This window comes from Phyllobates terribilis, unplaced genomic scaffold (assembly GCF_046119375.1).
Source record: "Phyllobates terribilis strain yellow unplaced genomic scaffold, ASM4611937v1 Scaffold_12__6_contigs__length_324123572, whole genome shotgun sequence".
NCBI lineage: Eukaryota > Metazoa > Chordata > Amphibia > Anura > Dendrobatidae > Phyllobates > Phyllobates terribilis.
The window spans coordinates 29,974,273-29,990,009 of NW_027362772.1; the positions used below are offsets into that span (position 1 = coordinate 29,974,273).

The 15,737-nt window shown below is 40.9% G+C and overlaps 1 protein-coding gene and 1 long non-coding RNA gene across 2 annotated transcripts in view; one reads left to right on the forward strand and one right to left on the reverse strand.

The window, feature by feature from the left end:
- Positions 1 to 15,737, forward strand: part of LOC141171982 (uncharacterized) — a 152,065-nt gene that overhangs the window by 58,043 nt on the left and 78,285 nt on the right. Inside the window, exon 2 of the long non-coding RNA XR_012252403.1 lies at positions 13,999 to 14,143. This is a non-coding gene — a long non-coding RNA (uncharacterized lncRNA). The remainder of the gene's footprint in view (positions 1 to 13,998; positions 14,144 to 15,737) is intronic.
- Positions 4,727 to 15,195, reverse strand: LOC141171981 (phospholipase A2 inhibitor and Ly6/PLAUR domain-containing protein-like). Its single transcript, XM_073655731.1, has 5 exons — positions 15,104 to 15,195; positions 14,043 to 14,156; positions 10,241 to 10,387; positions 5,922 to 6,062; positions 4,727 to 4,920 (listed from the first exon to the last, which is right to left on the reverse strand). The coding sequence occupies exons 1-5, from the start codon at positions 15,156 to 15,158 to the stop codon at positions 4,727 to 4,729; spliced, it is 651 nt and encodes a 216-aa protein (XP_073511832.1). The 5' UTR covers positions 15,159 to 15,195.

Sequence of the window (15,737 nt, forward strand, 5' to 3'; positions counted from 1 at the left end):
AAAAAATGATGATAAGACAAGAAGAACATAGGTCTTAGAGGCTGCCAAGAGGCCTACATCAATAGTGAAGGAGCTGCTGGGATTTCTGGCAGGTACTAGTTTTATCCTGCATGTGACAACAATCTCCCACATTCTTTATTTGTTGGACCTGTGGGGTAGGATGGCAAGACATAAGCCTCTAAATAGAAAAAAATACAAGTCCTGCTAGGTTTTGCCAAAACCTACATTAAGTCTTCCAAAAACATGTGGGAAAATGAGTAATGATCTGATGAGATCATGGTTGGTCTTTTTAACCATAATTCCAAAAGGTGTGTTTAATGCCAAAACTGTGCATCATCAAAAGATCACCATCCCCACAGTGAGGCATGGTGGAGGGAGCATTTTGCCTTAAATCTGTTATTCAGCAGCTGAAACTGGAGCTCTAGTCAAAGTGGAGGGAATTATGAACAGATCCAATTATCAGTTATTGTTGCAGCAAAAATGTCAGTTCTCTGCTAATATACTGAAGATGAAGAGGAATTTCACCTTGTAGTATGACAAGAACCTTAAGCATAGCTCCATATCAATAGCCTTGGCCAGAAGAAAATCAAAGTTTTGAAATGGACCAGACCAATCCCAGATCTGAACTCAATTAAAAATCTGTGGGTGACCTGCTCATAGACTCCTTCCAAAAAATCTACTGAATGCTTTCAAAAGTTAAAAGGGTATCTGTATGTTACTACCAATCAGTAAGATAATGCGAGATCCAGCAAGGTAGAATGTAATATAAAATATAACTTATAATAAATAATTACTGAAAACAAGCTCTCCAAGCTCTCAGGCTAATACCACATGAGATGACCACAGACAAAAAACCATACAAAACAGAGTGAATACCCAAAGCAGCCAGCTGGCTGAGCAGACACAAATCAAAAACAAATAACAATACATATAATCAGCAGAACAGTTTGTGACAAGACATGGTGTGATTCTTAAAATTTATAGCACACCTCAATGGTCATATGGCTTAACTCATGTGAGAATTTAAAAAAAATGAAACGGTGTCACCATGCTTTCAGGTGTTGTTTTTCACAAAAGAGATCCAAAACATATTCCCATGCTGAGCAAGCCTAATGTAGATCCTAATAAGATGAAGGGGGGGCATTTACTATATAGAACCCACACAACACCCCACCAAATGGACTCCCAGGATCATGACTGTAGTTGCCGCATACCACTTCCGACTCTTTTCTTCTAACAAATCTTCAGGGTAGGAAAAGTGGGTTACATGTACCAGCCGTTAAGGCTGAATGAGTCCCACATCTACTTGTAAAGAGGGTGTTTTGCTTCGCTGTGCATTTATGGACGCGGGAGTTGAAAGTCCCGCCGCCCTAATGACGGACGTCATATTCGGTGCGCTCCCATCCAGGATGCATGGTGGACCGCAGACAACATTTCTGGTGCAGTCCCGTGTCCTAATCGCAGACATCATATCCGGTGCGCTCCCATCTTGGATGCATTGGTAAGCTGCAGACGTCATTTCCATCATTTCATTTTTTGGAGCTCCTGGTATTAGATCAGACAACTGCCCAACACTATACAAGTGCACCCTACAAAGGGAAACACCCCAGTGTTCATAACCAAAATTAAAGGGATTGGCTGCTACACTGCAGAGCTTGCAAACAGGAAAAATATCTGAGATATTGGGTGATATTTTGGCCAAAATTTGCAAGCTCGCAACTTGTGTCAGGTTTCGGTAGATGAATGGATGGTTGGATGATCGGATGGATGAATGAATAGATGGATAGATAGATGGAAAGATAATACATAGATATGAAACTTTGAGTTATTTGAGTCACTGAATGAAGGAGGAGAAGTGCACAAGGTAAGGAATAGCATGGAGATTTGTGGGATCCTGTCCTGGCAGAAATTAAAGCAAAAGGAACAACTAGTGCAGACTAACATCTATGTGAAGTTCCTCACCACGAAGCACCATACCCTCCATAAAACTGTCAGCAATTCTGTGAAAGAAGAACATAGCACGACCAATGAGAGCCCTCAGAGTTGTCCAATAAGTTCTACGGAAAGCATCTTTGTAATGTCGGAATGGACATAGAGGCGGAGAAAAATCTAGTTGTCTTCTTTGGGAAGAATTGCTTCAGTGCCCTCATCAATAAGGCAGTGTGATGATTTACACCTAACTAGAGTCTGGCGTGCTGAGCTTTCCTCCCTTCCTTTCTTGTTCATTTGGATGGCATCTAGACTAGGTGTTAAGTTACTCACTGTTTACTGTTAATGCCGACTGAGAGGGCCCATTCACTCCTCGAGCCCACTTCCTTTCTGCTGCTCAAGTGTCCTCAAGAATGAGATTTGCATACTTACTGTAATGTGCCAACTAGGTTTTCATTGGCTTTTTTCAATGTTTCATATTCTTGTGATCACTTGACTACCCACTCATGCTGATGATAGAGGGGAATCCTGACAGTGAGCACATTACACACTATGAGGATTTGGCAATGTGAAGTCAAAAAGGGAAATTTATTTTGAGCCCGTAAAACACCTTTATGAATTTTGAACTTACCGTATGTCTTGTGCAAGATCATCAAATCAATGAGCATATTACTGGCAACGAAGACACAGCTCGTACATAATATTTTTTTTGGTAACATATGAATGGAAGCCCTGAACTATAAAGAAACAAGACAGAAGATGAATTGATGAAAACCTACAAGCAGACCATATGATATATGCTCTGTGATCCCTATAGAACTAGAAAAACCGACGTGTAATCTATTTTGGGAGAGAGAGATTAACTATAAGGGGAGAACCTCCCCTGATTATAAGTTATATCTCGATCCGCTTATTGGTAGACCCAAAATGACATAAAAGGGATTTTGTATCATAAAATATACATTTTTTTAAATATTGTTTTAAGTTACACAAAGACAATAAATAAGAGAAAGGGAGGGTAAGGAAGAGAGAGGACAGCTATAGAGGCAGGATAAGGTGGAAAAAATCCTGCAAGGAGACTAACATCCCGAAACCAGCATAAGTTATATGACAAATATAGGTATAACCTGCCAGCCAGGTAATATAATGATAAGAAATTCCAAGCCTAGATCACATCAAATAATACCTTCACATAAAGGGCATCGTTAGCACTAAGTAGGTATAATATTTAACGTTCAAGGCAGTATCTTATAAGGTGAATCAGTGACAATGAAGGGTATAGCATGTAGCATGAAAAAAAGCCATAATAGACTATAAATTCAGAGGTTACACTGTAAGAATATCCTTATTGTCAAATCTAGAGCAGCAGCTCTATGAGATTTCCATTACCTTGTGCCATATCAGTGTGATCTAAGGCAGTGTGCACTGAGATGCTGGGGGGGTGTGGTAGCCTTGACACGCGTTTCGCCCGGAAGTGGCTTCGTCAGGAGGCATGGCTGTTGTGAAGGAGGGGAACACCTTATGTATGCGATTAAGCCAATCAGAATTCCTCGCATAACGGGGCTCCGCCTCTGGCGATGACGCGGGCAAACAGGTGCGCCGTACGCAAGCTAGGGAGGGGAGGGGGGAATCTACTCCGTTGCCGCGGCGACGAGCTCTGCCCCGGACGCCGCCAGAGTGAAAGCCTGCATGTGCAATGGTAAATAGTACTAGGTATGTGATATATCAGAAAGACAGAGTGTAAGAGGGCTGGAGGCTGTATTGAACACAGCGCGATGCAGACACATGGAATGGCCACTTCACTGTGTCGCAGAGTGCTGTGCTTCCATCAGCAGGAAATAGGAAACAGGGATATAGTGAATGGCAGATAATGGAAGTCATTCTTACTCAGAAAAAGGAAAAGTAAGTCAATATACAATATATATATATATCCCCCATGGACAAAAAGATTATACAGATTGTGAGCCCATCGGTTGAACATATAAAGAGCCATGGACGTGTGGCTCACAATCAAAACGTCATTGGAAGAAGGTCACAAAGGGGCCTGAAGATCATCAATATGATGTCTAACGACCGCAATATCTGTAAATCATAAATGGAGCTTCTTTAAAAATTCATAAATAGTCAGTGAGAAGGACCTGCATCAAAGAATATAGATATAAGAAAAAAGAAGATTAATCGATGTCTTCGAAATGTGGTGCTAGAGAAGAATGTTATCAATACCATGGATGGAAAGAAGAACAAACAAATTAAATTTGAAACAAATCAAGCCAGACATGTCACTCGAGACAAGGATGACCAAGCTACTGGCTACTTTGGATGAATCATACGAAGAGAGCAATCACTGGAGAAGGACATCATGGTCAGAAGAATAGAAGGAACAAGGCGAAGAGGAAGACCAGCAACCCAATGGCTCGATACTATTAAGATAATGGCAGAGAGGATCCTGGTGGACCTATGTAGGCTTGCACAAGATCGAACTTCCTACAAAGAGTTCATCCATCTAGTTGTCATGGCTCGAGATTGAGCCGAAGGCCATTAAATAATAGTCCTTTGAAAAGCTAAAACTATACAGTAAATGAGTGCGGTGTGTGACAATTTTTCTTTTAATGAAAGTGAGGTAGGATTAACAGTTTGAAAAGTAAGAGTAGTATTACAAGTGAAGGATCACCAGCAAATTCATGGATAAAGCCAAAGTTTATTTAAAAAAAATAAGAAGTTTGGCAATTGAAGCAACAATGTAAAATATTTCATTCTGCAAACATTTGGCATTTTTTTCTAAGGATATTTAAAACAGTTAGTAGAACAATTTCAGCAGAAGAAGACACACGATGGCCGGAGTCAGGACAAACGTATGGACACTTCTGGCACCACTGGTGCAGATAAATTTCACTTCCACTGACATATCAGAAACAGTTTGTGACTGGCTGCCAAGATCACAAATAGATTTTGTTGAGCAACCTCGAAGTGCGGTAGACACGGACTGTGATCCTGCAAAGACGTAAATTATTAGAATTATAATTCGGCATCGAATAAAAAGATTGCTAAAGTAAAAAACAGCCCTGTTGACTATAAAGACCCAAATTTCCTTTTTATTAAATCTTCAGTCATTCAGCATAGTAAAAATTGGATGTTTTGTATGGATTCTGATTTTTTTACATACCCATAGACTTGAATGTGCGAGTCTCATCTGAGATTTGTAAGAAAATAGCGTATTCTGCAATTTATTTCTATTGGATAACCACGACCAAGGAAAAAATTGGTCATCTGAAGAGCCCCATTGAATAACATGGGTTAGTGTGCTCTCCATGTGCAATCCAATCAAAGATTGTAAAGCTCACATCTAATTTATATGCTCGTCTACATAAGACCTTAAAAACAGTTTTGTGCCTTTGACCCCTGAGACTCATACCGTGACCTATTCTCATCCGTCTAAAGTCTACGGGAATATGTGGGACCTGGTTGAAACTAGTAAAATAGACTTTGTACTCTAGAAATCTATTCGAGTTTTAGCCATTTTTAAATGATACATTGTTAAGAGACAATGGATTAAAAAAAGGTCAGACAACCTCCTTCAGTTACAATAAATTGGATGAGAATAAAACTGATGCAACTAGAAAGCAACTTGGATGACACCTGAGAAAAAATTGGTCCACTTCCATCTGATGCTAATACACGAATGTGTGAATTTAGCCTTAACCAAATTAAAGGTGTGAAAAGCTCGTAGATGTCGAGAGACAAAATGGAATTTTTCTTTCAGTTGTCCCTATTACTGTATGCTCTCAATGTCAGTCAGGTGCATGAAATGGGTTATATGTATTTCTTAGTAATTCTTAGTTCTTCTTAATTGATTTACTCCTAATGGACATATCGGAGAACAATATCTAGAGCCCAAAAGTGTTTTCTTTTTGTAGTTCAGTGTTAACAAGAAATTGTATCTAAATGATTTGCCTCTTGAGAAGTGATGTAAAGGAAGAAATTATTTTTGGTACCAGTTATTTTTGTTGTTTGGAGAAGACACATATTCTCATCCCCGGTGCATTGTACAGTATCCGAAGTGTAACACCAGGTAGAATCAGCAGATACGCAAGTTCGGCACACCTGTCCATTAAGGGTAGAGCTTCTTGCTGGTACTAAAGTCAAACAGGAGAAAAAAATAAGTAAAACAATTACATGTCTTCATACATTTTACACCATAATGGTATTTATTATCCCATGAAGAACTATCATCAATCACCCTTCTTTTTGCTTAACTTTCATAGATAACGTCACCAACATTTCTTAGCAAATCAAAAGTTTATCTAAGCTTCAAATTGCCCTGGAAGACATGCATGATGCTATCCCATCCTCTTCACACACCTATCTTGCTATCACACACAATCGGTACAGTTTCCTTAGTGTTTCCCTCCCTATTTCTATTGCTGATCGGTGAGCTGTGACGTTCTCTTACTATCCAGTTCACCACAAAACAGCTACTGCATTCCCTGTCTCTGCTTTTAAAAAAGCTATGAAGTCACTCTCGATTGGCTTCACTATATTGTGTGATTTACATTATTTTTTTCTCGCTAGGCCATTTTCTGATTGGATTAATTATTTTTTATATCGATAGATCGGATGATTTTGAATGCAGCAATACCAAATATGTGTATTTTTTTTATTGTTTTATTTTGAATGGGGTGGAAGGGGTGTGATTTGAACTTTAATATATCAACTAGCTATTGAGCCCTTTCTACACCCGGGTGGCGAGCATTTTTATTGGTATATGGTCTCCCAAGCTGGTATGTGCTGCCCCCATCCTGGTATTTGTGCTCCCCAATCCTGTCCCCCATCCTGTTATGTGCTGCCCTCATCCCTATCCTGGTATGCATGGCACCCCTCATCCTTATCCTGGTATGCCTGGCACCCCTCACCCTCAATCCTGGTATGCATGGCACCCCTCACCCCCAATCCTGGTATGCTTGGCACCCTCACCCCCAATCCTGGTACGCATGGCACCCCTCACCCTCAATCCTGGTATGCATGGTACCCCTCACCCTCAATCCTGGTATGCTTGGCACCCCTCACCCTCAATCCTGGTATGCATGGTACCCCTCACCCCTCAATCCTTGTATGCATGGTACCCCTCACCCCTCAATGCTGGTATGCATGGCACCCCTATTCCCCCAATCCTGGTATGCATGGCACCCCACCATCCCAAATCCTGGTATGCATGGCACCCCCCATCCCTAATCCTGGTATGCATGGCACCCCTCATTTCAAATCTGGTATACATGGCACCCCTCATCAAAATTTGATATACATGGCACCCCTCATCCCAATCCTGATATGTATGGCACCCCTCATCCCCCAATCCTGTTATGCCTGGCACTCCCTCATCCCCCAATCCTGGTATGTATGGTACCCAATCCCTCATCCTGGTATACATGGCTTTCTCATCCCCAATCCTGGTATGTATGGCCCCCTCATCCCTATCCTGGTATGCATGGCACTACTCATCCCCCAATCCTGGTATGCATGGTACCCTTATCCCCCAGTCCTGGCATGCATTGTACCCCTCATCCCCCAATCCTGGTATGCATGTTACCCCTCATCCCCCAATCCTGGAATGCATGGTACCCCTCATCCCCCAATCCTGGTATGCGTGGTACCCCTCATCCCCCAATCCTGGTATGTGAGGTACCCTCACCCCCAATCCTGGTATTCATGGTCCCCTCACCCCCAATTCTGCTATGCATGGTCCCCTCATCCCCAATCCTGGTATGCATGGCACCCGTCATCCCCCAATCCTGGTATGTGTGGTCCCCTCACCCCCAATCCTGGTATGCATGGCCCTGTTCATCCCCCAATCCTGGTATGTATGGTACCCATGATCCCCCAATCCTAGTATGCATGGTCCCCTCATCCCCCAATCCTGGTATGCATGGTCCCCTCATCCCCCCCAATCCTGGTATGTATGGTCCCCTCATCCCCCCAATCCTGGTATGCATGGTCCCCTCATCCCCCCAATCATGGTATGTGTGGCCCCTTCATCCCTCAATCCTGGTATGTATAGTACCCCTCATCCCCCAATCCTGATATGTGTGGCCCCCTCATCCCCCAATCCTGGTATGTGTGGCCCCCTCATCACCCAATCCTGGTATGTGTGGCCCCCTCATCCCCCAATCCTGATATGTATGGCACCCCTCATCCCTTTCACGCTGCATACAGACAAAAAAATAAACACTTATACTCACCTTTCTTCCCTGGGCTCCAGCGCTGCTGTGTCCTGTTCTGCCGGAGGCTGGGGAAGGAGTGTGGCTCTGGAGCACCACGCTGTCCGGCGCCATTTTGCTGAAGACACACTGCAAATGTGTCTTCAGTAAAATGGCGCCGGATAGTGCTATGCGCATGCGCCGATTCCGACGCCTTCACTCTGCCCCCGGTCTCCGGCCAGAAGAGAAGCGCCGAGGCAACGCTCCTCCCTGTCAGGTAAGTATGTAAGTATGGCACCGGAGATCACGGTATGCGTTCATTGTCTACACATACCGCGATCTCCGGCGCCATACATTCCTCTTACCTGTAACGGCTCCATGCGTTATTCTTTCTGGAGCTAGACTGCGCATCGCACATTGGCAGTCTATAGAGGCTTCAGACAGAGGGACACTTAGACAATTATATTATAGATATTTTTTCATATTTTTAACAACATTTTTTTCTACTTTTCGTATGCTTCAATAGTTTCCATGGGAGACTAGAAGCTGCTATTTACTGATTGCCTGTGCTACACACAGAAGAGCTTCAGTGCTGCTGCGTGTAGCAGAAATGCTCACTTGTTATGAGTGCCGACTGCTGGGCAGCGCTCATAGCATCCCTGTAATGACAACTGCAGGAGTCTCTTGCAGATCACGGGTTGTCATGCCAACTCATTGGCGAACCGCAGTCATGTGAGATGGACGGGACTAATGATGTGATTCCACCCGCAACTGTTAGGAGCACATGACAGCTGTACAGATCAGCAGTCATGTGCCCGGAAACATGTGGGCTTATGGCCGGAGCCAGCATGGAGTGCAGGGATGCAACCTTGAACGTACTCCAAGGTTGTAAAGGGGTTAATAGAAACTTTTCTTGTTACATACACCACTGCTCTGGTGTCATGTTCTCTTGATATTACAAAACCAAAAATAGGAAAGTTCAGTTAAAGTTGGGCAGATTGCTAGATATTCAAATTTGCTAGCTTTACTGAAAGCAAAACAGAAATAGAGGTATTCCTGCAGTATCAATCAATTCTCATTGACACTGAGTGACTATGCAGCTCTAGCACTTCCCTATATATATCACACGCAGTGACTATACAGCTACAGTGCTTCACTATGTATCACACTATTTGACTCTACAGCTACATTGCTTACAGCTACATCACCTGTCTATATATTACACTGAGTAAATATACAGCTACAGCACTTCCATATATAACATACTGAGTGACTATTCAGCTACAACACTTTTCTACATATCACACTGAGTAACTTTAAAGCTACAGCACTTTTATATATATCATACTGAGTGAATATACAGCTACAGCAGTTCTCTTTATATCACAATGAGTGAATATACAGCTACAGCACTTCCATAAATATCACACTGAGTGACTATACAGCTTCATTACTTCTCTAAATATTACACTGTGTGGCTATGAAGGTACAGTGCTTCCCTATATATCTTACTGAGCAACTCTACAGCTAAAGCCCTTTTCTATATAACACACTGCACGACTATGCAGCTACAGCAATTCCCTATATAATCACACTGCGTGACTGTACAGCTACAGCACATCCCTATATAGCACTTGAATCTTTAGATTAGCATTCACGTACTGAGGCTATTACTTCCATTTTAAAATTGGCACATAAGCACTGAAGTGGAACATTAGTAGATCACAATTGCATTAGACTTTTTCTATTCCCATGCTGTGTACTCTGAGCTCCTATCCCTGCACATGACAGGCATAAAATGGGATCTCTTGGCTGTTGACCTGTGAATTTAAGGAATTTTCGACTCAAAGTCAATTCTCCGCAGATTAGACCCAGTTAATAAAGGTGAAGTGCAATATAAGGCAACAAGGACAAATAAACATAGCATGGATTAAACACATTCAAAAGATCATATTAAATCCTGAATTATGTAAGCTTTACGAGAACACACTTTAAACTATAATTTTATGCAGAAGTATTAATAAGGAACTGCAAACAGTGTGGTGTGCTTGTAAATTTGGAGCCCATTTGCTTCTCAAGCTACAGGCATTTGTTGAAGGAGGCAGAAGAGGATGACTTACATGAAGGGGTAGTAGGAGTACAGTCATCACTGTTGCAACAGGAAATGCCCATCCTTATGTATCCTTGCTTTATGCTCAAGCTACCACTGAAGCTGCATTGAGCTGGAGCAATGCATGACCTGATGAAAGACACTTGAGTCTGTGCACCTAGAAATAAACAAAAGTTATTTTTTACATACTAAAATTTTCCAACTGACAATCAAGAGTTTTTTTTTTTTTGCATGAGACAATCCTACTTTCTAGAAAAGATTCTACATAAAAAGCTGGTCACAAACTACTTCTAAGTTGTGAAGCGCACAGATCAGTTGTTGTTTATGGAGAAACCTGCAGTGCGCGTCCAGTTTCTCTGCAGAGCCCCCGCAGGGGAAATTAAGTATTACACAATGACTGTTTATGTAATACAAGACTGATGAGATTCACCAGAGTGAAATACGTTATTTGTACAATAGAGTAAATACTCGTTTATACATACATACATATATTTTGCGGACAATAAGACACACCGGAACATAGAAAAATAGGAAAAAAATAGTTTTAAATAAAATGGTGGTGCGCATTATAGTCCATTTTACCGGTAGCTTACCTAGGTGCGGCCGCGTTGGAGCGTGGTCAAAGCAAGCAGGGTCGCTCCTTCATGAGGCTTGTGGCAGAAGAAGTGGGGTGATGCGGTGGACGAGCCGGTGAGTGGAGTCCCCTTTCTCATTGATATCCCTGCGGTGGGCTCTGGGAAAATGCCCACGTGTGCAGATTGAGTTATCGGGAGACCAGATCTCGGCTCCAGAGATCTCAATCTGCACATGTGTCACCTCTGGCAGCCTATTTCCCCGGAGCCCACCGCAGGGAAATCAATGGGAAAGGGGACTCCGCTCATGGGCGCTGACATCTTATGAGAACCCAGGGCCCACAGCATCGCCCCATTCCTGCTGCCGGCCTCCTGAAGCAGCGACTCTGCCCTCCCCAGTAAGCTACCTTCAGATTATAAGATGCATCCCCAGTTTCCTGATAAATTTGGGGGGTGGGAGGGGATATATATATACACACTGCTATCTATATTTTTAACCTTTTGGTGGTACAGAATACTTAAAGGTGAATCCCATTTTACCAACTTATAAGCTATCCATCAGCTTGGTGTTTGTGGAGTGCAATATGGCAAGGACAACTGGCGATCCTGAAAATAGGTCTTTGTAAGAAGGCACCAAGCCTCTGTCCACATATCCCATAGAAATTGAAATGAGTGGTGGCACACGTGCGTGACCACTGCTTCGGAGTATAGCAGGTCACAGTCGACATACTGTACATGATAGGATGGGAACACTTCTTTAAAAGGCAAAGCACTTCACTTTAGAGTCCAGGCTAATAAAGATGAGATGATCAATCAATATTGAAATTCACCAGCTTTTTTTACCCCCAAAAATTGATTTAAGACAAATAAATTCATCTTAATCTCAATACTGGGAAGCTTGTAATGGGGAGAGGACAGAGAGAGGGGGCACTGTTGAACATAAGAGCTTACACTCTATATGAGTGAGAGAGAGACCGCTAGAGAGAGGACCCTGCTGATCATAAGAGTTTAAACTCTACAGGAGAGAAAGTGAGACAGCAAGAGAGAGGATCCCATTGACCATAAGAGCTTACCCTCTATTGGAGAGAGAGAGAGAGGACCCAGCTGATCATAAGAGCTTACACTCTACAGGAGAGAGAGAGAGAAGACCCTACTGACCATAAGATATTTCACTTTACAGGAGAGAGAGAACCTCGTTGAACATAAGAGCTTACACTCAACAGGACAGAGAGGAAGGAACCGATTGACCATAAGAGCTTACAGTCTATTGGATAGAGAGAAAGGACCCAGCTGATCATAAGAGCTTACACTCTATGGGAGAGAGAGAGAGGACCCAGCTGATCATTAGAGCTTACAGTCTATGTGAGGGAGAGAGAGGACCCAGCTGATCATAGGAGCTTACACTCTACAGGAGAGTCCTGCTGACCATAAGAGCTTACACTCTACAAGAGAGAGAGGACCCTGCTGATCATAGGAGCTTAGACTCTACAGAAGAGAGAGAGGACCCTATTGACCATAAGAGCTTACACTCTACAGGAACGAGAGAGAGAGGACCCAGCTGATCATAAGAGCTTACACTCTATAGGAGAGAAAGAGAGAAGACCCCACTGACCATAAGAGCTTACACTACAGGAAAGAGAGAGAGGACCCCACTGACCATAAGATATTACACTTTACAGGAGAGAGAGGACCTCGCTGAACATAAGATCTTACACTCCACAGGATATAGAGGAAGGAACCCACTGACCATAAGAGCTTACACTTTAGAGGAGAGAGAGAGAGAGGACCCCATTGATTATGAGAGCTTACACTCTACAGGAGAGAGAGAGTGCAAGAGAGGACCCCGCTGACAATAATGAAAGCTTACAGTTTACAGGAAAGACAGGAAGGAACCCTTTAACTATAAGAGCTTACAATCTACAGGAGAGAGAACCCTGCTGATCATAAAAGCTTTCAATCTATGGGTGAGAGAGAAGACCTCACTGACCATAATAAGAGCTTACACTCTACAGGAGAGAGAGGACCCAGCTAATCATAAGAGCTTACAGTCTATGGGAGAGAGAGAGAGGACCCAGCTGATCATAAGAGCTTACAGTCTATGGGAGAGAGAGAGAGTACCCAGCTGATCATAAGAGCTTACACTCAACGAGAGAGAAGAAGGAACCCACTGACCATAGGAGCTTACACTCTACAGGAGAGAGAGGATCCCATTGATCATAAGAGCTTACAATCTACAGAAGAGAGAGAGGACTTCACTGACCATAATAAGAGCTTACAGTCTACAGGAAAGACAGGAAGGAACACTTTAACTATAAGAGCTTGTTATCTACAGGTGGGAGAGAGGAACCTGCTGACCATAAGAGATTACACTCTACAGGACAGAGAGGGAACTCTGCTGATCATAAGAGCTTTCAATCTATGGGTGGGAGAGAGAGAAAGAGATGACCCCACTGACCATAATAAGAGCTTACACTCTATGGGAGAGAAAGGATACTGCTGATCATAAGAGCTTACACTTTATTGGAGAGAGACAGAGTACCCAGCTGATCATAGGAGCTTACACTCTACAGGAGAGTCCTGCTGACCATAAGAGCTTACACTCTACAGGAGAGAGAGGGCCCTGCTGATCATAGAAGCTTAGACTCTACAGAAGAGAGAGAGGACCCCGTTGACCATAAGAAATTACACTCTACAGGAGAGAGAGAGAGAGGATCCCACTGGCCATAAGAGCTTACAATCTACAGGAGAGAGGACCCTGCTGATCATAGGAGCTTACACTCTACAGAAGAGAGAGAGGACCCGGTTGACCATAAGGGCTTAGACTGTACAGGAGACTGATATTTATTAAAGTAACATGGTACAGATATTGTGAAAGCAAGAAATCATCACATGAAGGACAGTTGGACTCTTTTTTGTGCTTGTAGGTTTAGAGATCTATTCTTTCTCTGTAGCTCAGCCCTAGATCTGCGTATTGCACCTCCACTGTTCCATAACGCCACTGCCTACTTCTGTTTTCCACAACTGAAAGAATACGGAGTCTCACCAGAGCACTCAAAAACTAGGTTGAAAAGATTAATGACAACCAGAAAGATATTAAAATTGAGAGGAATTTAACAAAAAGGCTATTAGAAGTTTATAGAACTTTTTCCATGATTAAGCTTTATTTATGTAAATCCAATTGAACACCGCTCCACAGCACCACGCTCCACTCCAAAGATTGTCCTCAATCATATAACTCACCAACAACCGTTTCCGTGTATGAGGATCCACACGTAGAGCCTGAAGGACAAGTCACACTGCTGCCTGAGCATGAAGCGGATGTAGAAACGCACTGGGTACAGGTGAGGGCGTTGCCTAAAGAAATGTCGCAAAACCAGAACATTGTTCACTTATTACATTGAAATTGCTTAAATAATCATATATTAACAAATAAATGCTAATTTTCCAATATTTTATTATTGCAATATTTAGATTTTTTTGGATCTGCTATATTTATTTGTAATGTTGTATAATGTTATAATATTTAGTATTATTGCATTATTATTATTATTATTATTATTATTATTATAGTGCCATTAATTCCATGGCGCTTTACATGTTATTGCCTAATTTCTATTTACTTCTTTAATGCATTATTTTTATTATTGGTAATATTGCTTATTGTATTATATTTAGATTATTCTGCTATTGTCTTACTATTATTATTAGTACTGTTATTATTTATTTATTTTTGCTTAAGTATTCTTGCTATTATTAATATTGCACTTCACTATGATATTTAGAAATTATTATTGCATTATTTTTATACATTTCTGGTAATTTGTATTAACAGAATTATTTATTAAATTTAGATTATTATAGTTTTGTAATTTCTTAGTATTATTATTTAGCTTTATGATATTTACTAGTAGCATAATTGTGCATTATAATAATATTTAGGGATATTATAATGATACATTTTTTTATTTATATACTGAATTATATCTTGTATTAATAGTATTTTTTATTAGACTTTTTTTTATTAGATTTAGACTATGTTATTGATTTTCTTTTCTGCATTATTCTTGTAATTAGTAATATAGCTTTTTATTAAAATATTTCTGAATTACTATTGTATCATTTTTATTTATTTCCTGTAATGTCATAATTATAAAAAAAAAAATTAAAAATTGTAATGTTATTTTATTTATTTTTTTGCAGTATTATTTCACTATTGTTTATTTTTTAATATCTAATGTTTTTTAAATCATTATAGTACTAATATTATTAATGGATCCATAAAAATAAATCTAACAACTTACTTGTTGCTGAAAGAGTTGACAGGAGGCTTAGAATTCCAATTAGGGAGCTCATCATGTATTGTGCAATAGTAATGTTCGTTGAGGTCTTGTTGTTTCAAATGATATAGGAATCTTAGCTGAGCTTCATATTTATACTTATTATTTGAGGTAGGGCATGGGAGGATATTAAGAATTGTGAAAAAATGTAAACTTACTCACAAGGAAATAAAAATTCAAAGTTTATTTACCACCAATTTAATGTATTTAAAAAGAAAAGGGAAATATGTATATAGTACAGAAATGTTTGTTTGTTGAGAATTCAATTAAAAATCATATCAAGAAGAATTTTCGAACCTTGTTTTTGGTTTACTTTTTGATGAGAAGTATGATCATGGTTCCTCTTATTTCTTTTATGTGACTAGTTATTTTCTGATGAGCAAATACATGATGATATTTCCTTTATTTTTTGTCTGAATTTTCAGCTTTACTGTTTAGACTAAGACAGAATCCATCGAGTCACCACATAATCATCAAAGTCTTTTTATCATCATCTGTGGGTGGAGTCGATAGAGTCTTCTTGTTTTTGGTTTACTTTTTTGATGAGAAGTATGATCATGGTTCCTCTTATTTCTTTTATGTGACTAGTTATTTTCTG